We start from the raw sequence: 23,859 nt of genomic DNA on the forward strand, positions 1-23,859 counted from the left end.
AAAAGTTCGGGGTTTTTTGAAGTTTGTTAAACAGTGGGGCGTCGCTGGTCTTGTGAGTAGGGGGCGGCGTGTCCATGTCAGCCAGCCCGGATTTTGTTGCTCAAATTTGGGATAGGGTTTAAATTTTGAGGGGGCCGGGCCTTTGACTTTTTATTTTGTTGCTGCTGAATAATTTTTGGAAGTTAATTTTGGGTTAGTTTTTGCCTTAAAGGAAATTGTTGGGAACATGAAACCATGTGTCCCAATTTAATGGGTTACGCATTTGAGATTTGAGGATTACATTTCTCACCGTTCTTTTTGTTTGTTAATTTATTGCACAGCCTCCTCTAATTAATCACTAATCTGGCGCACTCAGCCCGAGGGCAAGCCGAAAAGATTATGCAAATATCGGGGCATCAAACAACCGGCATCGGCATCGGCATTGGCATCTGTCGGCAGTGAGGCATGAAGGAAACTACCTACGTCACATTTCCTCATCCATCGACCGAACACAGCCGGCGGCGGGGAGATTTTCTGATTTGTGGAGAATGACTTATGGACCACTTTGGCTGGGTGTGCGGGTGGGCAGGGACATCCTTTTTAAAGCCACCTTAATCATGGAATGTAACTTTTGCCCTGACACAGATGTGGAGGAGAATGTGGGAGATGTAGCAAGAGGAGGAACAGCGGCCTGTTGGGGCATTACGCGAGCCTTTTTGCTTTTTGTTTGTAATGAAAATTGACATGTCCTTCGTCGAATTGTTGCACAGTCCTCGACTCGACTCCACTCCACTCGCGCCGTTCTGCTTTTCTCGTTCTCCCCCTTCTGTTGGATCTGTTCGGATCCCTCGTCTTTTGTAGTTGGCTTTTGTCTGGGGGCCGCAGCTTTTGTCTTGTGCTGTTCATTTACCGTGGGGCTAGGCACAAAAGGCGTGGGCAGGACCGCTACCCTATGTGGGCATATCCTTCGATGCGTCGCCCCGTCTGGAAGCCCTCCTTCGCGCTCCTTTATGGACGGCGCCTTTGTGACGAAGATGTATCGGATTGTTGCGAGCCCAAAAGCCGAGGGCATGCGAGCGTTCTCCGTCCTTCGTCGTTCGTCCTCAACTTGTTGATGAATTAAAAATCAGGCAAACAGTCGGCTCATGGAGGGGGTAGTGCGAGCACGGCTTTGAGGGCTGTTCAGGTAAAAGGGATTACAGGGGGCTTGAATGGATTATCCAAGTAATTTCAGGATGAATCTGAATCGTGTGCATGGCTCTGATTGGTTTTGAATCTTACAGGCACTCAGGGGATTATTTGTGTAACTCCCATTTCCATACAGAATTCCATCCAGAATCTAAAAATAATTAATTTTGGTTTCATTTATACCTTGCACATTGAATTCTTAGTTTTTTTAATTTTCCCTAGAAAAGATTTAACTCCTTAAAGCTTCCTGCTATGAATTATTTCGCTATTGAGTTAAATTATTTTATTTTCTTTATTTCGGATTATTGGTTATTTGTTAACTGAATTATTTCCTTTAATTTTATATATTGTATGCTTTTATTTTTTATATTTATAGTTTCTATATTTCTATTTTTTTCCCTTAGACTTTCAATTTATAAGCATTCTTTAGTTTGAGCTAAACGCAGGATTCATTCATTATCCATTAGCTGGCCGATCATTTCCAGTCGCTTCACTTAATTTCTTCTAATTCCTTGGAAATTGCCAACTTTTCACCTAATGAATGCAGCACTTGGCGCCTTTCGGCAGAGGGCTCATTAACCCATGCCTGGATCCCAAAGTCCTTTCATCCTTTCTGCTCCCAAAACTATTATCTCCGTGTTCCAAACTTATCTATCTGTCGTATCTCCCTCTCTCTCTCTCGTTCTCCATTCTCTCTCTCTCTCTCTATCTCTCACTTTTGGGGTAGTGTAGGGGACAGTTTTCTTAATTGCATGGCCGCGTAATTAATTTAATTTTGAAAAACTTAAAACTGGCTCTGCAGCCTCTGCCTCGAATCTATCTCCTGCCTTTTGCATAATTAAAACAAAGCGTCGTCCTGCCCTGCCCTGGCTTCTAATGAACTTTATTAGAGAAAAGCGAGAAGAAGAAAAAAAAAAGCTTAAATAAACTTGAAGAAAAAATTAATATGCCAATTTTTGCTACGTTTTTTTGTTACCGACTCTTCCGTGCCTGTTGTTGTTGGTTGGTTGGTTGGTTAGGAAAAAAGAAAAGTTTTATTTCACGCTTCAGTTAACAAAGTCTGCTATTGATTTCCACTCTGGGCGGATAGGTGAAAGACGCATAAAAAGCAGCCAACAAAAAAGGAGAGAGAAAAGGTTTTTAATAAAAATTAATTGGAAAGGAAATGATGAAAAAACGAGAAGGAACGTGTGAGTCGCTTCTGGGGACGCGCTCACTATACCCGACTCAGTCAGATATACATTTTTGAGCTTATGTTAGTTTTAGAAAAAAAAATTTTTACATTTTACATTTTTTGCTCTATATCTACACATATACAATGTATATTATACATCTAACTGATATTGTACATGTTCCAATTAGTTCTACATCTCCCCGCTGGGGTTGCCGCGCACTGAACGCGGCGAGTGTGCGGCGGTGGAATGGTTGGTTGTCGTTGGCTGGGGGGGGGCAGGGAAGCAACGAATCCATTCTGGCTATAATTATGATCCGTCTTTCAGTTTGGCAATCTGGTAGTTGGTCATCTCTACGTCGGTCGACTAAGGCCCCACAGTTTTCGTCCTTTGTGGGGGCGGAAGGGGCGGGGCGATTTTGATCCTTGTAGCAGTGTGTATGAGTCTGGAACCAAATTTGGTTACCCTACCTGCCTGGTCCAGGCGCTCACAAGCGGACGGACGGCGGCGGACGGCGGCGGACGGACAGCAGACTGGCATTCGCTCGGCTATGATGCTGATCAAGATATATATACTTATGGGGTCGGAAAATTTTCCTTCTCTGCGTTACACACATCCACTTTTACCACAAATCTAATATACTCTTACTCTTAACTCTTTTTTGAGTACGGGTATAATGAACAACGTGTGGGAGGGGAAACCGTCTGTAAAGTTTGATTTTGGGTCGATGATGCAGTCAAAGTCCTACTGTACGGAAAGCTGTTATATTGATCAATTGGCAGTGTTGTGCTAGCATATATAAATGTAGTAGAATTTTCAGATGAATTCATGTTTCACCAACTGAAGAACCGATTTTTTATTAAAAATAAATTATAAATTATTTATGAGCAACCTAAATCCCTGGATTACTCTAGCTTTTGCTTCTGTCTGAGTTGCATTTGGCCCGATTTGAATTGAGATAATCAAGCGGGGATTCTGTTGTGTGACACGCTCCTTTGATGTAGTCCATGTTTATCCTGTAAGTGGCTCTGCAAGATGATTGCAGAGCTGTTGCTCCATAAGTCCGCTTGGGGCCAAAGTGATGATGTTTCCATTCCACCTGCTTTCCTTTTTCCATTTGTCAATCCTTGTCAAATCCTTTGCCACCATTTGTCGTAGCAGCAACAGCGGCAGCAGACGCAGCACTTTCATCAGATTGCAGACATCTCACGCTCTTGGCGTGGCTCCTGCTCCTCTGCCTCAGCGTCTCTCTTTTATCAAAAATTAATATTACAAACTACTCAGACACTGCTCCAATCTCTCACCTTCCTCCCTCCTCCTTTCGGTCTGTCGGTCTGTCTGTCTGTCTGTCTGCGCTTTATGGAAAAGCCCTACTGCAAAGAGCATAAGGATTTTCTGTCGTCTTTCGCATTCAGTTGTGCAAGGAAATCAAAAATATAAAAGCAAAGGGATGGGCGTCAGGTTAGGCATTCATTTATGCACGAGTGAGCGAGAGAAAGAGAGAGAGAGAGAGAGAAAGTGAATGGGAGAGGAGAGGTGAAAGAGACAATCCATTCTCTGTTGGGTTCTCATTAAGCCATAGGACTATGGGCGGGCGCCTTGTCAAGTCAGCATAATGAAGCGATAAGCTGCTGACATATTGCCAAGTGCAACCTCAATCCATACATACATATGTACATACATATATGCATGCAAATGTATGTATGTATATCGCTCTCTCTCTCTCCCCTCGATATGCCCATCCTTTGGCATAGCAATTACCAGACAAACAACAATAACAGTTTGCCATGCAAAAATCAACGTCAAAAGTTCAACTGTTTGCAAATAATTTGCAAAAATCGTTTGAACTTTGAGTTTGGCTAGTACACCCCTCCCCATCCCCCCAAATCACCCTTCCTCAGCCATCTCTATGTGGGGATGGTTCATCTGCAGCTGCATTGTTTGACACACATACATTAATAATATGCACACATACGTATGTATGTACATATATGTATGCAGATGCTCCCACACAGAGGTAGACGGAGTCTTATCGGCACAGTTCCAAATACCGTTCGCGTTTTGCCTTCTTGTCGGAAAACTACGCCACGCTAAGCATTTTGCCGTTGCCATATTTCACAATCCTCGGCAACAACAAAACGGAATAGACAGACATACCGACAGCCATACCGACAGACTACTAGATATCTGTAGGCACACACACATATACCCACCTACATATTGGAAACGAGTGCGAATACGAGCACGAGTTTATATGCAGCATATCTGTAGTTAGGTATGTGCAGAGCCAAAGCATAAAGCAATGTCGGATCCACCATGGAGAGGAATGGAGCGCCCAGCATGGTGGGGGCGAACAAAAAACGAAAGAAAACGTTTGGTTGTTGGATTAAAACCGAATGGGAGATACTCTTGGCAGCAAGTTTTAAACTTTGCACGAACTCGCAGTACACAAATATTTAGTAATAAATCTAATCTGACTTTACACTAATTTGCTTGATATTTGTATCTTTATCTTTCAAGAATTTGGACATTTTTATATACATATAAAAAGCTTTGAGGAATTTCTGGCTGATTTGATCAGTTCCAAGCCCTTATTCCGGTAAGTACATACACATATCATATTTCCGAAAATTCCCATATATTTTATATACATATGTATTTACATATCACCCTGTCTGTACGTTCTATCCAGCCTCATGGCAGTGTATAAAAAAAGTAGAATTTTTCCAGTTTTAACCTCGATGCGAGGCGACATGAATCATCTTGGCATTTTTGCATCAAAATTTTGCATTGCACTCTAGAGGGGGGGGTGGCCTACTGTCCAACGACAGCCTTCACTTTCCTCCAGCTCCTACTGCAGCTCCTGCTCCTGCTGCAGCTCCAGTTCATACTGCAGCTCCTGCTCCTACTGCAGCTCCAGCTCCTACTGCAGCTCCTGCTCCTGCTGCAGCTCCTGCTTCTGCTGCAGCTTGTTTATGGCATTGGCATGTATGACAGTTGCATTCAATCAATATGCAGGCAAACGCGCTCAGAAAGAGATCCGCATCCAGCAGCCATCACAATCTGTTGAAGTCAGAGTCAAACTCTGGTCGGAGCCGGGAGTCAGAGTCTCAGTTCAATGGATTTTGTGTTTCATGCTTCTGTGCAGACGCGTAGGGGGCGGAACCTGAACCTGAACCCCGGCCCCGGCCCCGGCCGGATTGCCAATCGCATTCACATTTCGAATGCATTGTGTTCGACGCTTCAGCTTCCTCTGGATTCTTTGTGCCGGAATTTATCAATATGCATTCTGTTCGCCTTGCGATTTTGCTTACTTACAGCTCGTTGTACTCGTACTTGTGCGACACCTTCGCCCTGCGCCATTATTATTAATATCTTCGCTGCCATTTTCTCACTTTATATGTACACCCAATAATCGTAGGGCTCTCAAGGTCTCGCGTTAACGAACGAACGGATCTTGGAGACCATTGCTGAAAACTATCAGCCCCATAAAACTGTTGCTTCTTTTTGAATCATTTTTAAAGTGTTTCTTTTATTCTTAATAGTCGGGGGTATCCGTAAAGTCCGAATATCGTGCGCTGTCATTTTTTTTTGCTTTTGTCTTTTGAGGTTCTTCCTATTTGGTGTCGTGTGAGGCGTGTCCGGGCCTAATGTTTGCCCAGTGATGACATACACTTGTAATGTCTCTCTCTGTCTCTCTGCTTCTCTCTTTGGATCTGTGTCGTTGTTCTGTTTTTGTTCCCCCTCTGGGCTCTTGAAATTTTGTCAACCCCAACCCCAGTGGGGAAGAAGAGTCAAAGAATGTCGAGCACACAATAAAAGTAGCACTCCAAGTGCCATGCCACTCAAGGTCAAGGTGAAGCAGCACTCGTGCAAGAGCTCGACTCTCAATCGAGACATCAGAAAGGGGAAAGGTTTGCGGCTAAATAAATTGTGACAATATTTGAGTGGCAGATCGAATACATTTCTAGGGAATTTGCGAATTTAATTGGGCTTGGGAGCACCTGCAGGCGGGAATTTGGCGGCCTAAAACAAAAGCGAAAACCAAAAAATAATCCTATGCGAGACTCCGATGTATTATTGGAATGGAATGAAATTATGTTTGTTAAATTTTAAATTCGGAGAAACTCTCTTTTTAAGAGCAGACACCCAAGAATGTTAACCTAAGACTCTACTTTACACAAGAAATCTGTAGATTATTTTTGCGGCAACAATTAAAATGTTTTTGTGGTTTTTAGCAGGATTTTAGTTGAACATTTTTCTGGCTTCCATATTGCAGTAAAACAAGTTAATAAAATGGCACCCATTCAATTTTAGAAGTGAAAAAATGTAGACAGTTTCCAGTAAACATTTACAGTAGGACTTCCCCTTTTGGGTTGTGTGTTAATGGTACACAAATTTACTAGGAATTAATGCGATAATATACGATGGGTGTGGAAGCTCTCCCTCTCTCTCCCCCTTTCATTAATTATGTGTTTAACTTCTTCACTTACCCTCCACACCCTCCACACCCTATCATGTTCTCTTTTCCCCTTTTATCATCCGTCTCGTCTGCTCTCTATTTAGCCTTTTGAATGTCCCTCCCCGCTCTGAGGTTAGGTTTTCTTTTATTTGGATGCGTTAAAAGCTTTTTTAAGCCGCTTTTATCAGGTCTTTGATGGTGACCCACCTCACATCTCTCGGGTTTCCACATCCTGTATAACTCTTTTGTTTACTTAGGCATCCACCATCCAACGCAGCCTTACCTAACCCCTACGACAGCAGCCCTCTGCTGCTCGCTGGCCCACCCATCCATACATGTCATTACAAACAAATGCCACATCCTGGGGCACCCATTTGAGGTCTATAAATAAGCACCAACAATGGGGGCCTAGTCTAACAGATTCACCACGCACGTACCCCTACTCAAACTTCCCCCTCGCTCAGTCTCTCTCTCGCTGTCTCCCTCTTTCTTTGTGGCGTTAGCGTAAAAGATTAAATTCGTTACACGAGCCCAAGCCCAAAAAACGCCCAAGAAAACACATGGAAAATGGGTAAACATGATGTACCACGCCACGCCCCCTACGCAGGCCCCCCCTTAGGCTGCGTTTCAGCCGAATTTCTTTCTTTTCGACTGGTAAAAGTTTACTTCTCCTCGTCATATTTTCCCTTGCATTGTTTTCCCGCGTCAATTTCCTATTTGTATTTGTGACAATTTCTTTTCGCTTTGCGCCGTTTCCTTGGCTTTATTGCTTTTCTTTTACTTTCTATTACACTTGATTCTTTTTCTGTTTCGTTCTCTTATTGTTTTTTTTTTTCGTTTTTTTTTCCGTTTTTTTTCGCCATTTTCAATGAGCTTTTGTTTGACTTTCCGACTTTTCTTGACTCTTGTAGTTTTGTTTTGCTTTTTCTTTTTATTGTATTCTCGTTTATATATGTATGTATGTATATAAATAAATATATTTTCGGAAGCAAAAGGTAAAAGTTTTTGATGTTTTCCTGGGAATCTTTTGGTTTTTGTTACTTGTTGTTGGTTGAATTTTCGGTTGAGACTTTGATTGGCATTAAAAGTGTTATATGAGCTACGCATGAGTTTTAATAGCCTTGTGGGGACTGTGCCTCTCCCTGTCCCATCGCCACATGAAGATGATGTCCCAGTTGTGTATTGCTCTGGCTATTCTGTGTCTCGATTTCCCATTTCCATTTCCATTTGGTTTTCTTCTTGTTCTTGTAATTGCTCTGAATCCCTCTCGGTGACAAAGTTTCATTTTGATGCCTTGGACTTTAGTGTTGGCCATAAAATACTTAGTCTTTCGCTCTCTCTCTATATGTGAGGGCAAGGCACGGGCATGGAGAAAAGTTGAGGAAAACGCTTGTTTTTACACTCTTTCCCTCATGTTTATTGTTATGCCATCACCATCCAGCATCAGCATCATCCGCCGGAGAGCATCATTATCATCATTATCATCATCATCATCATCATCAGTGGAATCGCAATTTTCCCTAGTTTTACCCGGCACTTGTCCCTTTCATAGCTGTATTCAATCAGAGCTCAAATAGCTGGAATTAGCAAGAAAATTCTGCAGCCGCACTTTGTCTACAATTTGATGACCTTTTAATTTCCCCGAAATCACTGCTTTTGATGGCGATTTTCAGTTAATGCAAGCAGCAGACGAGTGGAAAGGTTGACGGGACCAAGGTGATAAAAGCCAATGTTTCCGGTAAGGAAATGAAAGCAAAGCACAGGAAAATTAAATTATATTAATTGATGAATCCCAAATGAAGATGTGGTGGAAGAAAACGTAATTGAATGAATAATTAAGTGAGTGAATGGAATGGAATCTCACTATTAAATGAATATATAATGAAGCGTAAATAATTAATTACAGAATAAGAAAAGAAGAAACCACAGTAAACGAAAGCACACAAGTCAAAAACAATATAAAAACAAACAATAAAAATAAATAAAGCAGCTTACTTCAGCTTACTTCAGCTTCACACACAATCCCCAATAAAATAATACAACATTTATACAAAAACTCGAGCACATACTCAAATAATGATTCGATACAATATCAACCGCATAGTCGTGACTTGTGCCATCATCTTCCTGGTGATATTTATATTTATTAATTACAATGGCGAACGTAAGCCAAAAATCAACAAATCTGACACAGCATATTTGCAACCACAAACCCTCTTAGATTTATCCAAAACAAGCAACGAAACGAAGGTGAAAAAACCACGAACTGATCCCGAAAAATTCTTTGTATTTAGTCCCAAGTGCAAGATACCCTATGTCCATCCATTCAGTACTCAGTTCCTGGACATGTCAAACCAAATTCCATATAAAGCCTGTACTGCGGATCCGGACCTCTTCAGCGTTCTCTATGACCGAAAAAAGAGGCATTACATACTGCACCTGAACCAAGATGTCCTGAAGAGACTGTATTTAAGCATTACCGACTTGTATTGTGTCTATCGGGAGACAGTTGCCGGATCAAACGATTCATTTGCCATGTGAGTAGTGCAGCAAAAGTTAAATAGCTTCTGCCAGATCATCTGATCCACAGGACCAGCCGTCCTGAACCCTTCCATGGGGACTTCATTGTCCCGCGTCACTTTCTTGGCATTGTGGTCCAGTGCAGCGACATGAAGAATCTCTCGCGAGTGGTGCAGGCCGATGCGTTTTCCTTCGCGCAGTATCCGGACTACCGCAACGAGACGAACGATGACTGGCGCGGCGCCCACTATCCCAGTGTGTTCCTCTTTGGCATCGACAGCATGTCCCGAATGAACTTCCGTCGCACCATGCCTCTCACCTCAGAGTTCACCCGTCAGCAGGGCTGGTATGAGATGGAGGGGTACAACACAGTGGGAGACAACACTCTGCCCAATCTGCTGGCCGTCCTGACAGGTCGAAGCTCAAAAAGGTGGGCACATGATTGTAACTTAAACAATCCGGCCTGCTTTGTGTATTTGTGGGACTACTTTCGCAGTGCCGGCTACATGACTGCCTATGCGGAGGACCTCCCTTCCAAATCGACTTTCGACTATTTGAAATCAGGCTTTACACGGAAGCCGGTCGACTTCTATCTTCGTCCGTTTCTGGTGATTCTCGAGAATGTCCTCAAAACGGTGGAGTGGCTGGATCAGAAGTACTGCCTGGGGCGGAGGACAAGCTTTAGCTACGTCTTTGACTATGCCAAACAGCTGATCCAGCGCTTTGTGAAGGAGACACCTAAGCCCCTGTTCGGTATCTTCTGGACGAGCAGCTGCACACACGACCATCCCAGAGGGGGCGAGCTTCTGGATGAGAGCTTCGTCAATTACTTGGAACAGTTCAAGGCCTATGGACTATTCGACAATGCCATTGTGGTACTGTTAAGTGACCACGGGTTTGGGGGGTTGGCGGAGCAACCTTCAGGCTTCCTTGAGGAGCGCCTGCCCATGCTGCATATCTATCTGCCACCCTGGTACCGTCGTCGCTATCCACAAGTGGCGCGCGCTCTTCAGCTGAACCGGAATCGTCTTACCTCCAGCTTTGATCTCCGTATGGGCATCCTATCGATTTTGGTGCAGGTTCGTCCACAACTTAGATCTAGGAGCTGGTCTTGTGAAGGTTGCCGATCAATCTTTGAAGTGGTTCCCAGCGACAGAGGTTGCGACGATGCCAACATTCCCTATCATTCGTGCGCATGCGAGACCTTTGTCCCTGTATACATCTCTGACTTCATTAAGGGTCTGGCCGTAAGGGTTGTCCTTCGAATGAACGAATATTTGGGTGGGCTGAAACTGGATACCAGCTGCCAGCGACTGTACCTTCGTAAAGTGCTGAATGCCAAACGCCAACTGCTCTTTAATGATGTTGAAATAGGTATATATCAATTGGAGTTCATCACCACACCGAATGGCGGAAAATTTCGATCAATTGTCCACACGGACGACACTTCCAAGTTAATAGAAATGGAATTGGAGGTCGATCAGTCGATAAGTCGACTGAACTCCTACCGCAATGAATCCAACTGTGTGGAAGACGCACTGGCCAAGAAAATTTGTGCTTGCCGCGATGAGAATTGGCAAGGCTCGTTAATCGATGATAATAGTACGATAATACTAAGGAATGAGGATGAATATGATGAATCGGATGAATTTGTCAGTGCTGACAACGATATACTTCAACTTCATGGTTAAATATGATTATTTAAAATAAATTAAGCTGTGTGATAACAGCCAACATTTCTGGAAAGGAAAACTAAAAATGAACAAATTACAAATTAATGGATCAATCTGAGATGAAGATGAGTCTAGTGAGATCTTATTATTATGATTATGATTATTATTATTATTATGATTATTATAATTATGATTATTATGATTATTATTATTATTATGAATAAATACAGCAGTAAAGTTGATAAATGTGCCATTATTTTTCCGATGCAACCATTATTATTATAGCGGTATTTAATTTTAGAGGATTCGCATTGTATCTCTTATCTTTTGTGATGTTTTGTCATTCATTTATTTCTTATCAGCTTCTTCTTCCCTATTACGGTCAGCACTAAGATGAATATTTTATTTTTATATATGAACGAATTAATTAATTTATTTCAGATTCCTTAATTTTTAGTATCTACTAACTATATAATAATAGTAATAATCAAATACCATTAAAATGGAAAATATTTATTTGTCCATTATTCTAGATTTTATTCTGTATGAGATTTAAGTCTAAAACCTGTCCCCATATGTTCTCTGCAATAAGATCAGGAGAGCAAGTAGTCTACCCAATTAAGGCAACATTTTGGTCTTCAATCAACTTGAGCGAAAGTATTCGTGGATTATCTTTTTGAAATAACCGGATATAATTAAGGTTAACATGGTTGTAAGGCTGTGGAAATATTGAAATTAAAACCAAAACCACGAAATCATTGACTGAGTAATTTTAATTTAATTTAATTTAATTTTTTCTGATGCAACTAATCTTTCATTTGGGTGGACTAGATGAATTTAATTATTATTTTTATGATATAAGATGGGTGATATGGGTGGCCATATTTTGATATCTATTTTATTTTGTGTCCGAAGAATGGTCGAAGAACTCGCTACAGAAAGCAACTCAAACAAAAAACACCCTGGTTTCACGAGGAGTACCGAACTTTAACTCGAAAATAACACTTTCTCAGAAAAAAGTGTGCTTCGGTTGATCCTGCAATCACACAAATAAATATTCAAAAATTCATACACAAACTCGAGCACATACTCAAATAATGATTCGATACAATATCAACCGCATAGTCGTGACTTGTGCCATCATCTTCCTGGTGATATTTTTATTTGTTAATTACAATGGCGAACTTAAGCCACAATACAACGAATCGGCCACTGCATATTTGCAACCACAAACCCTCTTAGACTTATCCAAAACAATCAACGAAACAAAGGAGGAAAAACCACGAAGTCATCCCGAAAAATTATTTGTATTTAGTCCCAAGTGCAAGATAGCCTATGTCGATCCATTCAGTACTCAGTTCCTGGACATGTCAAACCAAATTCCATATAAAGCCTGTACTGCGGATCCGGACCTCTTCAGCGTTCTCTATGACCGAAAAAAGAGGCATTACATACTGCACCTGAACCAAGATGTCTTGAAGACACTGTTTTTCAGCATTACCGACTTGTATTGTGTCTATCGGGAGACAGTTGCCGGAACAAACGATTCATTTGCCATGTGAGTAGTGCAGCAAAAGTTAAATAGCTTCAGCCAGATCATCTGATCCACAGGACCAACCGTCCTGAACCCTTCCATGGGGACTTCATTGTCCCGCGTCACTTCCTTGGCATTGTGGTCCAGTGCAGCGATATGAAGAATCTCTCGCGAGTGGTGCAGGCCGATGCGTTTTCCTTTGCGCAGTATCCGGACTACCGCAACGAGACGAACGATGACTGGCGCGGCGCCCACTATCCCAGTGTGTTCCTCTTTGGCATCGACAGCATGTCCCGAATGAACTTCCGTCGGACCATGCCTCTCACCTCAGAGTTCACCCGTCAGCAGGGCTGGTATGAGATGGAGGGGTACAACACAGTGGGAGACAACACTCTGCCCAATCTGCTGGCCGTGCTTACGGGTCGAAACGCAGTAGGATGGTCAAGGAAATGCAACTTAAATAATCCTAGTTGCTTTGTATATTTGTGGGACTACTTTCGCAGTGCCGGTTACATGACTGCCTATGCTGAGGACCTCCCTTCCAAATCGACTTTCAACTATTTGAAATCAGGCTTTACACGGAAGCCAGTCGACTTCTATCTTCGTCCGTTTCTGGTGATTATCGAAGGTGTCCTCAAAACGGTGGAGTGGCTGGATCAGAAGTACTGCCTGGGGCGGAGGACAAGCTTTAGCTACGTCTTTGACTATGCCAAACAGCTGATCCAGCGCTTTGTGAAGGAGACACCTAAGCCCCTGTTCGGTGTCTTCTGGACGAGCAGCTGCACACACGACCATCCCAAAGGGGGCGAGCTTCTGGATGAGAGATTCGTCAACTACTTGGAACAGTTCAAGAACTATGGATTATTCGACAAGGCCATTGTTATACTCTTCAGTGATCAGGGTTCAAGGCTTAGAGAGTTGGCGGAACACCCTACAGGCTTTCTCGAGGAGCGCCTGCCCATGCTGCATATCTATCTGCCACCCTGGTACCGTCGTCGCTTTCCACAAGTGGCTCGCGCTCTTCAGCTCAACCGGAATCGTCTTACCTCCGGCTTTGATCTCCACATGGGCATCATAACGATTTTGGAGCAGATTCGTCCACGAATTAATTATTCCATCTGGTCTTGTGAAGGTTGCCGATCAATCTTTGAAGTGGTTCCCAGCGACAGAGGTTGCGACGATGCCAAAATTCCCTATCATTCGTGCGCATGCAATTCTTATGTCCCAGTGCCTATCTCTGACATCGTTCAGAGATTGGCCACAGCGGTTGTCCAACGGATGAACGAGTTTTTGACTCAGCTCGATCTGAATTTTGAGTGCGGGAAGCTGTACCTTCGTAAAGTCCTGAGTGCCAAGCTGCCGGTACACTTGGATGGCGTTGGAATGGGTATATATCAATTGGAGTTCATCACCTCACCGAATGGCGGAAAATTTCGATCTTTTGTCCGTATGGACGACACTTCCAAGTTAATAGAAATTGAACTGGAGGGGATAAGTCGACTGAACTCCTACCGCAATGAATCCTATTGTGTGAAAGACGCAATGGCCAAGAAAATTTGTGCTTGCCGCGATAAGAATTGGCAAGGCTCGTTAATCGATGATCAAAACACAAAAATAGAGAAAACGTCGGATGGTGTTGTTGTCTATAATGTCAACGATTGACTTCAACTTCATGGATAAATATCTGCACAGTTTTGTAGCATCATTTATCAATAAAAATGGGAAAAACAATGTAAAAACCTTGGGGACTTATTTATTATATTTTCAACTGGCCGTACAGCGACAGTGCAGCCTAGGGTGCTGTGCGCCATGAGATGTACATGGGGATACATCAAGGCTAGAAAGACACACCCACGCACTCTCTGTTCGAACACCAAGAACGCCAGCTACTTGTTGCCTTATGCGGGGTATATAGAGTGCAAAATGTTAGACTATCTGAAGCCCTGATTAACCCAGAAACTCACAGAATACTCTGCACTTAAGGTAGAGACAGCGTTTAGCCGCTTGCCAGGTGGGGAGCGCACGAATTAGGGTACGTTCTGGACAAATCACTTCAGTCACGACGATTCCTTCATGTGCTCGGCATTGCAAAACAAGGCACTCATTGACCTAACTCCTTGTAGCCTCGTTTCGCGCGAAGAACCGAACTTTAACTCGAAAATATCTCTCAGAAAAAAAGTGTGCTTCGGTTGATCCTGCAATTACATAAATAAATATTCAAATAATTCATACACAAAACTAAAGCCAAACGGAAATCATGATTCGATACAATGCCAACCGCGTAGTCGTGATTTGCGCCATCATCTTCCTGCTGATATTTATATTTGTTAATCAAAATGGCGAGCCGAAAACCGACACGACGCCACAAATCAGCAAGTCGGAGACAGCATATGTGCAGGCAACAACCCTCGCAGATCTACCTAAAACAATCAACGAAACCAGGCAGAAAAAAACACGAAGAGAAAAAGTTGCCGAAAAGTTCTTCGTCTTTAGTCCCAAGTGCAAGATACCCTATGTGGATCCATTCACTTATGAAATACTGGATCCGTCAGAACAGGTTCCACATCTGACCTGTGGAGGGGATCCGGACCTCTTCAGCGTTCTCTATGACCGAAAAAAGAGGCATTACATACTGCACCTGAACGAAGAAATCTCGGACCCACTGTATTCAAACATTACCGAATTGTATTGTGTCTATCGGCAGACAGTTCCCGGAACAGACGATACCTTTGCCATGTGAGTAGTTGAAAAAAAGTGAAATAACTTTACCCCAAGCATCTCTTTCACAGGACCTACGCTTCTAAGCCCCTCACCGAGAATTTTATTGTGCCGCGTGACTTTCTTGGCCTTGTGGTCCAGTGCTATGATGTAAATAATCTCTCGCGAGTGGTGCATGCCGATGCGTTTTCCTTTGCGCAGTATCCGGACCACCGCAACGAGACGAACGATGACTGGCGCGGCGCCCACTATCCCAGTGTGTTCCTCTTTGGCATCGACAGCATGTCCCGAATGAACTTCCGTCGCACCATGCCTCTCACCTCAGAGTTCACCCGTCAGCAGGGCTGGTATGAGATGGAGGGGTACAACAAGGTGGGAGACAACACTCTGCCCAATCTGCTGGCCGTGCTTACGGGTCGCAGCACAAGCGAGTGGTCAAGGAAATGCAACTTAAAGAGTCCTGGCTGCTTTGACTTCATCACTTATTTGTGGGACTACTTTCGCAGTGCCGGCTACATGACTGCCTATGCGGAGGACCTCCCTTCCATATCGACGTTCAACTATTTGAAGGCAGGCTTTAGAAAGAAGCCAGTCGACTTCTATCTTCGTCCGTTTCTGGTGATTATCGAGAGTGTCCTCAAAACGGTGGTGTGGCTGGATCAGAAGTACTGCGTGGGGCGGAGGACAAGCTTTAGCTACGTCTTTGACTATGCCAAACAGCTGATCCAGCGCTTTGTGAAGGAGACACCTAAGCCCCTGTTCGGTCTCTTCTGGACGAGCAGCTGCACACACGACCATCCCAAAGGGGGCGAGCTTCTGGATGAGAGATTCGTCAACTACTTGGAACAGTTCAAGAACTATGGATTATTCGACAAGGCCATTGTTATACTCTTCAGTGATCACGGGTTAAGGTTTGGGGAGTTGACGGAACATCCTTCAGGCTTCCTGGAGGAGCGCCTGCCCATGCTGCATATCTATCTGCCACCCTGGTACCGTCGTCGCTTTCCACAAGTGGCTCGCGCTCTTCAGCTCAACCGGAATCGTCTTACCTCCGGCTTTGATCTCCACATGGGCATCATAACGATTTTGGAGCAGATTCGTCCACGAATTAATTATTCCATCTGGTCTTGTGAAGGTTGCCGATCAATCTTTGAAGTGGTTCCCAGCGACAGAGGTTGCGACGATGCCAAAATTCCCTATCATTCGTGCGCATGCAATTCTTATGTCCCAGTGCCTATCTCTGACATCGTTCAGAGATTGGCCACAGCGGTTGTCCAACGGATGAACGAGTTTTTGACTCAGCTCGATCTGAATTTTGAGTGCGGGAAGCTGTACCTTCGTAAAGTCCTGAGTGCCAAGCTGCCGGTACACTTGGATGGCGTTGGAATGGGTATATATCAATTGGAGTTCATCACCTCACCGAATGGCGGAAAATTTCGATCTTTTGTCCGTATGGACGACACTTCCAAGTTAATAGAAATTGAACTGGAGGGGATAAGTCGACTGAACTCCTACCGCAATGAATCCTATTGTGTGAAAGACGCAATGGCCAAGAAAATTTGTGCTTGCCGCGATAAGAATTGGCAAGGCTCGTTAATCGATGATCAAAACACAAAAATAGAGAAAACGTCGGATGGTGTTGTTGTCTATAATGTCAACGATTGACTTCAACTTCATGGATAAATATCTGCACAGTTTTGTAGCATCATTTATCAATAAAAATGGGAAAAACAATGTAAAAACCTTGGGGACTTATTTATTATATTTTCAACTGGCCGTACAGCGACAGTGCAGCCTAGGGTGCTGTGCGCCATGAGATGTACATGGGGATACATCAAGGCTAGAAAGACACACCCACGCACTCTCTGTTCGAACACCAAGAACGCCAGCTACTTGTTGCCTTATGCGGGGTATATAGAGTGCAAAATGTTAGACTATCTGAAGCCCTGATTAACCCAGAAACTCACAGAATACTCTGCACTTAAGGTAGAGACAGCGTTTAGCCGCTTGCCAGGTGGGGAGCGCACGAATTAGGGTACGTTCTGGACAAATCACTTCAGTCACGACGATCCCTTCATGTGCTCGGCATTGCAAAACAAGGCACTCATCGACCTAACTCCTTGTAGCCTCGTTTCGCGAGGAGTACCGAACGTTAACTCGAAAATATCTCTCAGAAAAAAAGTGTGCTTCGGTTGATCCTGCAATTACATAAATAAATATTCAAATAATTCATACACAAAACTAAAGCCAAACGGAAATCATGATTCGATACAATGCCAACCGCGTAGTCGTGATTTGCGCCATCATCTTCCTGCTGATATTTATATTTGTTAATCAAAATGGCGAGCCGAAAACCGACACGACGCCACAAATCAGCAAGTCGGAGACAGCATATGTGCAGGCAACAACCCTCGCAGATCTACCCAAAACAATCAACGAAACCAGGCAGAAAAAACCACGAAGAGAAAAAGTTGCCGAAAAGTTCTTCGTCTTTAGTCCCAAGTGCAAGATACCCTATGTGGATCCATTCACTTATGAAATACTGGATCCGTCAGAACAGGTTCCACATCTGACCTGTGGAGGGGATCCGGACCTCTTCAGCGTTCTCTATGACCGAAAAAAGAGGCATTACATACTGCACCTGAACGAAGATATCTCGGACCCACTGTATTCAAACATTACCGAATTGTATTGTGTCTATCGGCAGACAGTTCCTGGAACAGACGATACCTTTGCCATGTGAGTAGTTGAAAAAAAGTGAAATAACTTTACCCCAAGCATCTCTTTCACAGGACCTACGCTTCTAAGCCCCTCACCGAGAATTTTATTGTGCCGCGTGACTTTCTTGGCCTTGTGGTCCAGTGCTATGATGTAAATAATCTCTCGCGAGTGGTGCATGCCGATGCGTTTTCCTTTGCGCAGTATCCGGACCACCGCAACGAGACGAACGATGACTGGCGCGGCGCCCACTATCCCAGTGTGTTCCTCTTTGGCATCGACAGCATGTCCCGAATGAACTTCCGTCGCACCATGCCTCTCACCTCAGAGTTCACCCGTCAGCAGGGCTGGTATGAGATGGAGGGGTACAACAAGGTGGGAGACAACACTCTGCCCAATCTGCTGGCCGTGCTTACGGGTCGCAGCACAAGCGAGTGGTCAAGGAAATGCAACTTAAAGAGTCCTGGCTGCTTTGACTTCATCACTTATTTGTGGGACTACTTTCGCAGTGCCGGCTACATGACTGCCTATGCGGAGGACCTCCCTTCCATATCGACGTTCAACTATTTGAAGGCAGGCTTTAGAAAGAAGCCAGTCGACTTCTATCTTCGTCCGTTTCTGGTGATTATCGAGAGTGTCCTCAAAACGGTGGTGTGGCTGGATCAGAAGTACTGCGTGGGGCGGAGGACAAGCTTTAGCTACGTCTTTGACTATGCCAAACAGCTGATCCAGCGCTTTGTGAAGGAGACACCTAAGCCCCTGTTCGGTCTCTTCTGGACGAGCAGCTGCACACACGACCATCCCAAAGGGGGCGAGCTTCTGGATGAGAGATTCGTCAACTACTTGGAACAGTTCAAGAACTATGGATTATTCGACAAGGCCATTGTTATACTCTTCAGTGATCACGGGTTAAGGTTTGGGGAGTTGACGGAACATCCTTCAGGCTTCCTGGAGGAGCGCCTGCCCATGCTGCATATCTATCTGCCACCCTGGTACCGTCGTCGCTATCCACAAGTGGCGCGCGCTCTTCAGCTGAACCGGAATCGTCTTACCTCCAGCTTTGATCTCCATATGGGCATCAGATCGATTTTGGAGCCGATTCGTCCAGGACTTGAATTTATATCGACGTTGGAGTGTATTGGCTGTCGATCAATCTTTGAAGTGGTTCCCAAAAACAGAGGTTGCGCCGATGCCAACATTCCCTATCAATGGTGCGCATGCGATACCTATGTGCCAGTGAGCACCTCTGGCATCACTAAGAAATTGGCCGGAATGATTGTTTATCGAATGAACAAGTATTTGGCTCAGCTGAATCTGGATACTGACTGTTATCGACTGCACCTTGGCAAACTGGTCATGGCCCAGCGCCAGCTACACTTTGATGACGCTGGAGTTGAGATCGGGCCTCGGAACGGCTTAGTGACATTTCGATTGCAGTTTACCACCGCCCCAAATAACGGCAAATTTCGATCTGTTGTCCACAGTGACCGAACCGCGTCGTACGTCGACATTGAATTGGAGGAGATAAGTCGTCTAAACTCCTACCGCAATGAATCCTATTGTGTGGAAGACGTACTGGCCAAGAAAATTTGTGTTTGCCGCAAACACAAAAAACTCGCTGCCTCAATCGGTAGTGATGAAACTGCTAAAATAAGGAAAGTGAAGTATGCTTGGATGGAGGAGCACGAGGACGAATATGATGACACGAATGAATTCATTACTGCAATGCCAATTAAAGCATAAATATCTGTGCAATTTCGAGTACATAAATTTGCGAGCACTTTAAATTAATATCCAAAATAAAGTTCCTTTTTAAGTGCTCCGAAACCATTTATTGCAGTTAATGCAATGGCAGCAGCCAAGGTGTGAAAAATCAACGTTGCAGGAAAGAAAAAATATGACTAAATGAATGTAAGCGGATCGGATGAAATCTCACTATTAATTACAGATAAGTGAAGTAGGAAACCACAGTAAAACTTTCGAAAGTAACTTTCTTAATAACGAGAAGGAACGTGTGAGTCGCTTCTGGGGACGCGACTCTACTTATACCCGTACTCAGTCAGTATATACATTTTTGAGCTTATGATTTTTTAGAATTTTAGAATTGTAGGGCGCTCGCGCACTGAACGAGGCAGAGTGTGCGAGCGAGAAAGAGAATGAGTAGCGTGTCTCTTGCTGTGGAAGGCGGGGGAAGCAACTGTAAATGAATTTCTTCATTCTGGCTATAATTATGATCCGATCTGATTCAGATTCGGCAGTCTGGTCGGAAACGTTTCCTTCTCTGCGTTACACACATCCACTTTTACCACAAATCTAATATATCTATAATATACTATATATAATATACCTATCTAATATACTAGAACTCTTTTTTGAGTGCGGGTATAAAAATGGTAAAAAAAAAATGGTAAAACAATCTGTGAAATTCGAACACACAGAATGCTAATTTGAAAGAACCATGAAAGAAAACATTGAGACATGCAAACCATAAACTGACCCAAACAATAAAAATACAAATAAGTAAAGAAGCAAACTTCTCATGCCACAACTCTCCCACACAACTACCAAAGAGATCCAAGTTTCAATTAAATTTTCTATAGCTCTGTCAGGGGCAACTATCCTTCGGAACAAAGAACAACTTAAAACGAACAACAGCTACGCATTAGGCAAACAATTTGCATCTTCTGCTGGCCTTTTGCCCTTTTAAAACATCATGTTATATACCTTAACCGAGCGGGCTATGCTCACAGTGGGTTGCGGCCTGTCAGACAATGTAGAATAAAATGGGGATGGAATCCAATTCTGGGAAAGAGTTATATCTATCCTTTTTAATTTTTAATTATCCACTGCTTGATTCTCGTACTATTTTCCCTACCGGTACTCTTTCGTCTAGCTAAGCAAATAAATTTGTACCTTTTAGATTTCTCATTGACAATTTCATTTTATTTTTGCTGATCTAGTTGCCTTTTGTTTTCCTTCAGCATTTCAGTATTTTGGGGCCTCGTTTTATTTATTCCTTTAGCTGGAGTCAAACAGCATACATATTACTAGTAGACATAGCACAAACAGAACTTCTAATAAAAATGGAAATTTTCGGTCAGAAAGTTGCAAAAGTTGGAAGAAAAATGAAACGTAACTCGAAACACCCGCACACACAGCAACACGTGCACGAGCGCGATCACGATCACGAGCACACATATAGCAGCAGCAACACTAGCAACACGATGGCGGCACTAGAGGATGACTCCCAGACCCTGCTGCGCCAGGAGGGCGTCGAGGCTGACGTCGAGAACGCTCGCAAGGCTGTGGAGCGTAAGCTGATATACCTGTCGGAGGCCAACCACATGGCAGCACCTTCGCGGGCGGTTCGTCGCCAGGCCCTGGAGGCCCACAGTGGCAGCGTCCTTGGCAAAGGACGCGGCGACGGCAAGCACACCAAGAAGCCTCGCTCGCAGGAGGCTGCAGCCGGCGAAAAGTACCGTAGCCACGGCGGTCACAACGGTAAGAGATGGGGCGCTGCCCCATTAGGAGCACAAAGCACAATTTATCTTCGCCTCGCCCGAAAGCAGCACTTGATTCGCCGCGCCGCAACGGGCTGTCGCTGAGCGATGACCCGGAGGAGAACGATATGGAGTCACTGTCGCGCCGATTGCAGGATGTGGTGCTGGAGGCCGAAGAGCAAGAGCGCCGCCTGAGCGGCGTCTATGGGCGCCAACAGATGAGCACCAAGCCCATTGTCGCCTTCACGTGTGGCGTGTGCGGGGCCAAGTTCCAGATCAAGTCGCTGCTCGGCGCCCATCGTCGCACCCACGACGAGGACTTTTCCGTGCGCTTCCGCACCCACCGCCCACCTACCAGCACCACGACCCTCACCAGTGGACACCTGTGCAAGTACTGTGACCGCAAGTTTGATCTGGAGCGCACACTCCACATCCATCAGCTGTGCCACTGCAAGAAGATACCGCCCCAGCTGCGCCGCAAGCTGCCCTACACCGAGCTGTTGCACGAGAAGAAGGCGCCGCTGCACGAACAGCGTTGGTAGATCGTCCAATTTAGGGTGTGCCATGCGTCGGCTTGCTCTTTCTTGGCCAGCCAACATTCCTTTAGTTCTTCCTGTTTTTAAATTCAGCCACACAGCCGTACGCATAAACCCAGAAGCAAATCTCACTTTGAATATTTCATGAGTGAAGTTTCCATTTCATTGTTTCCATAAAATTTCCCCTCTCTCTCTCACTCTCTTTGCAAACAGAAGAGAGAGAGAGAGAGCGCATCTTGAAATTGTTTTCGCTGCTGTTTTCTCTTGACTTTTGTTTTTCCTTAAAGAACGCTTTTCAATGCAATTTGCAGCACTTTAAACTTGTCCTCTGGACCATCCATCCATCCATCGCATGGCATGGATCCTTTGTGCAGCTTTTTATTGTGTGTTTTGCCAGTGCAGACACGTACGCCCGGCCAAGAGAGACAGAGAGAGAGAGAGAGCTCTCGAATGCAACGCAGTCGACGAGACACATGGCTGGCAAAAGTTTTCCATCTCTGGATTCGTTTTGCTCCCCTACCCCCAAAAGTCTTTATGTTTTCCTTCTGCTTGTTTTGCTTTTATTATATGATTGCCATAAGTTCTTCGGTCGTCTTGCTTTGTGACGATTTGTAAACACATCCAATGGCTTGGAATTTAATGATGGCGCTTGTTGCTCCAATTTAAAGAATTCATGCGATAGAATAATGTTTTTCGGTGACCATAGCACTTGGCAGAACATTTATTAGTGCTCTCTCTCTCTCTCTTTTTGAGTACTATGAGCCAGTTCTTTTTTGTGGAAACATTTTTGCTGCTTGCAGCTACCACTCGAAGAATCGGCTGCACTTCCATCTGGTCACAGAAATTGCAATCAAAATCCTCGCACGCACCTCACAGTGTGAAGGCACTCTTGGACTTCACACACACACATTTAGAGCTGGGAAATGCATTTCCTATAGACACATCCTTCCTATTAAGTGGAGTCCCTGTGAGCCAACACAGAGAGAGAGAAAGAGTGAGTCGAGTCGAGTTTCCTTCGTTAGCTTTGACCGCAACAGGCAACAAATCAACTTAATTGTGTGTGTGGAAGCGTCAGAGGCCAAACCATGCGACACTTCCTCCTCAGCTACGAGAGAGTTTTCGGCCCGAAATTTGCATAGAAAGAAGGAGGCAAAATTGCAGATGCCGATGCAGATGGAGATGGCGATGCCGATGGAGGAGAGCTGTAGTTATTTTCCATCATTTAAAGGCAACTCAAATGGCAATATGTCTGATGCTGCCGCTGCTGCTGCTGCTGCTGCTGCTGTTGCTCCTTCCTGTACAAATAAACATCCGCTTCATCTCCATGGGCATTTAATTAGTGTCACTTCTCCCAGGGACTTCTTCAGCTTCTGCTTCAGCTTCAGCTTCCGATTGCCTTAGTTGCTGGGGGTGACACTGTAAATGGGGGACAGTGTGCAATATATTTCCAGCAACAAGTAAATTTAATTACACACACATGAGAGTTCGTTTTTATTTTTTTTCCTCTCACTCTCCGGAACAGAACTGGAACTCTGAAACTTCTGCGTAACTCGGAGTCAACTTTTTACATTTCTTTGGCCCTTCTAAAAATTTTATTTGCCAATTTGCTCAGCTCTTGATGGTAGTACACTTCTGGTTCCATCTTCACAGATTTCCCCTTCTTTTATTTGCTCTCCCCACCCCCCATCCAGTTGGCATACGAGTCATCCAGAACCAGAACCAGAACCAGAGAGCACCAGCACCAGCACTCGCATGACCCTGGGCAAATTTAATTTGAATGAAGCACCAAAACGAGCAGCGCCAGGAACAAGAACACCAGTGGCTCACATTACGCATACGCAGCGTTGTATGTGCCTGGG

At 44.3% G+C, this 23,859-nt stretch overlaps 5 protein-coding genes across 6 annotated transcripts; all 5 read left to right on the forward strand.

Annotated features, from left to right (window-relative positions):
* Nucleotides 1-8,792: 8,792 nt before the first annotated feature.
* Nucleotides 8,793-9,363, forward strand: LOC111070501. Its single transcript, XM_022361098.2, has 2 exons — nucleotides 8,793-8,965; nucleotides 9,023-9,363. The coding sequence occupies exons 1-2, from the start codon at nucleotides 8,878-8,880 to the stop codon at nucleotides 9,340-9,342; spliced, it is 408 nt and encodes a 135-aa protein (XP_022216790.2). The 5' UTR covers nucleotides 8,793-8,877; the 3' UTR covers nucleotides 9,343-9,363.
* A 37-nt stretch (nucleotides 9,364-9,400) lies between these two features.
* Nucleotides 9,401-14,256, forward strand: LOC111070500. Of its 2 annotated transcripts, none has more exons than XM_041592220.1 (2): nucleotides 9,401-10,479; nucleotides 13,700-14,256. In XM_041592220.1, exons 1-2 carry the CDS (start codon nucleotides 9,471-9,473, stop codon nucleotides 14,188-14,190), a joined length of 1,500 nt encoding a protein of 499 aa, XP_041448154.1. In that variant the 5' UTR covers nucleotides 9,401-9,470; the 3' UTR covers nucleotides 14,191-14,256. The 2 variants fall into 2 exon arrangements, with proteins under 2 accessions (XP_041448154.1, XP_022216788.2); XM_022361096.2 differs by lacking the exon at nucleotides 9,401-10,479 and adding an exon at nucleotides 12,027-12,552 and having other exon boundaries at nucleotides 12,606-14,256.
* Nucleotides 14,257-14,720: 464 nt separating this feature from the next.
* On the forward strand, nucleotides 14,721-16,977 carry LOC121404052. Its single transcript, XM_041592640.1, has 2 exons — nucleotides 14,721-15,264; nucleotides 15,318-16,977. The coding sequence occupies exons 1-2, from the start codon at nucleotides 14,786-14,788 to the stop codon at nucleotides 16,909-16,911; spliced, it is 2,073 nt and encodes a 690-aa protein (XP_041448574.1). The 5' UTR covers nucleotides 14,721-14,785; the 3' UTR covers nucleotides 16,912-16,977.
* A 471-nt stretch (nucleotides 16,978-17,448) lies between these two features.
* LOC111070499 lies at nucleotides 17,449-19,796 on the forward strand. The gene is made up of 2 exons (XM_022361094.2): nucleotides 17,449-17,985; nucleotides 18,039-19,796. Exons 1-2 carry the CDS (start codon nucleotides 17,507-17,509, stop codon nucleotides 19,705-19,707), a joined length of 2,148 nt encoding a protein of 715 aa, XP_022216786.2. The 5' UTR covers nucleotides 17,449-17,506; the 3' UTR covers nucleotides 19,708-19,796.
* Nucleotides 19,797-20,971: 1,175 nt separating this feature from the next.
* Nucleotides 20,972-22,247, forward strand: LOC111070508. Its single transcript, XM_022361107.2, has 2 exons — nucleotides 20,972-21,465; nucleotides 21,534-22,247. Exons 1-2 carry the CDS (start codon nucleotides 21,048-21,050, stop codon nucleotides 22,004-22,006), a joined length of 891 nt encoding a protein of 296 aa, XP_022216799.1. The 5' UTR covers nucleotides 20,972-21,047; the 3' UTR covers nucleotides 22,007-22,247.
* The last annotated feature ends 1,612 nt before the right edge of the window (nucleotides 22,248-23,859 follow it).

The sequence above is a fragment of the Drosophila obscura genome, unplaced genomic scaffold, assembly GCF_018151105.1.
Source record: "Drosophila obscura isolate BZ-5 IFL unplaced genomic scaffold, ASM1815110v1 contig_1, whole genome shotgun sequence".
In the NCBI taxonomy this organism is placed as follows: Eukaryota; Metazoa; Arthropoda; class Insecta; order Diptera; family Drosophilidae; genus Drosophila; species Drosophila obscura.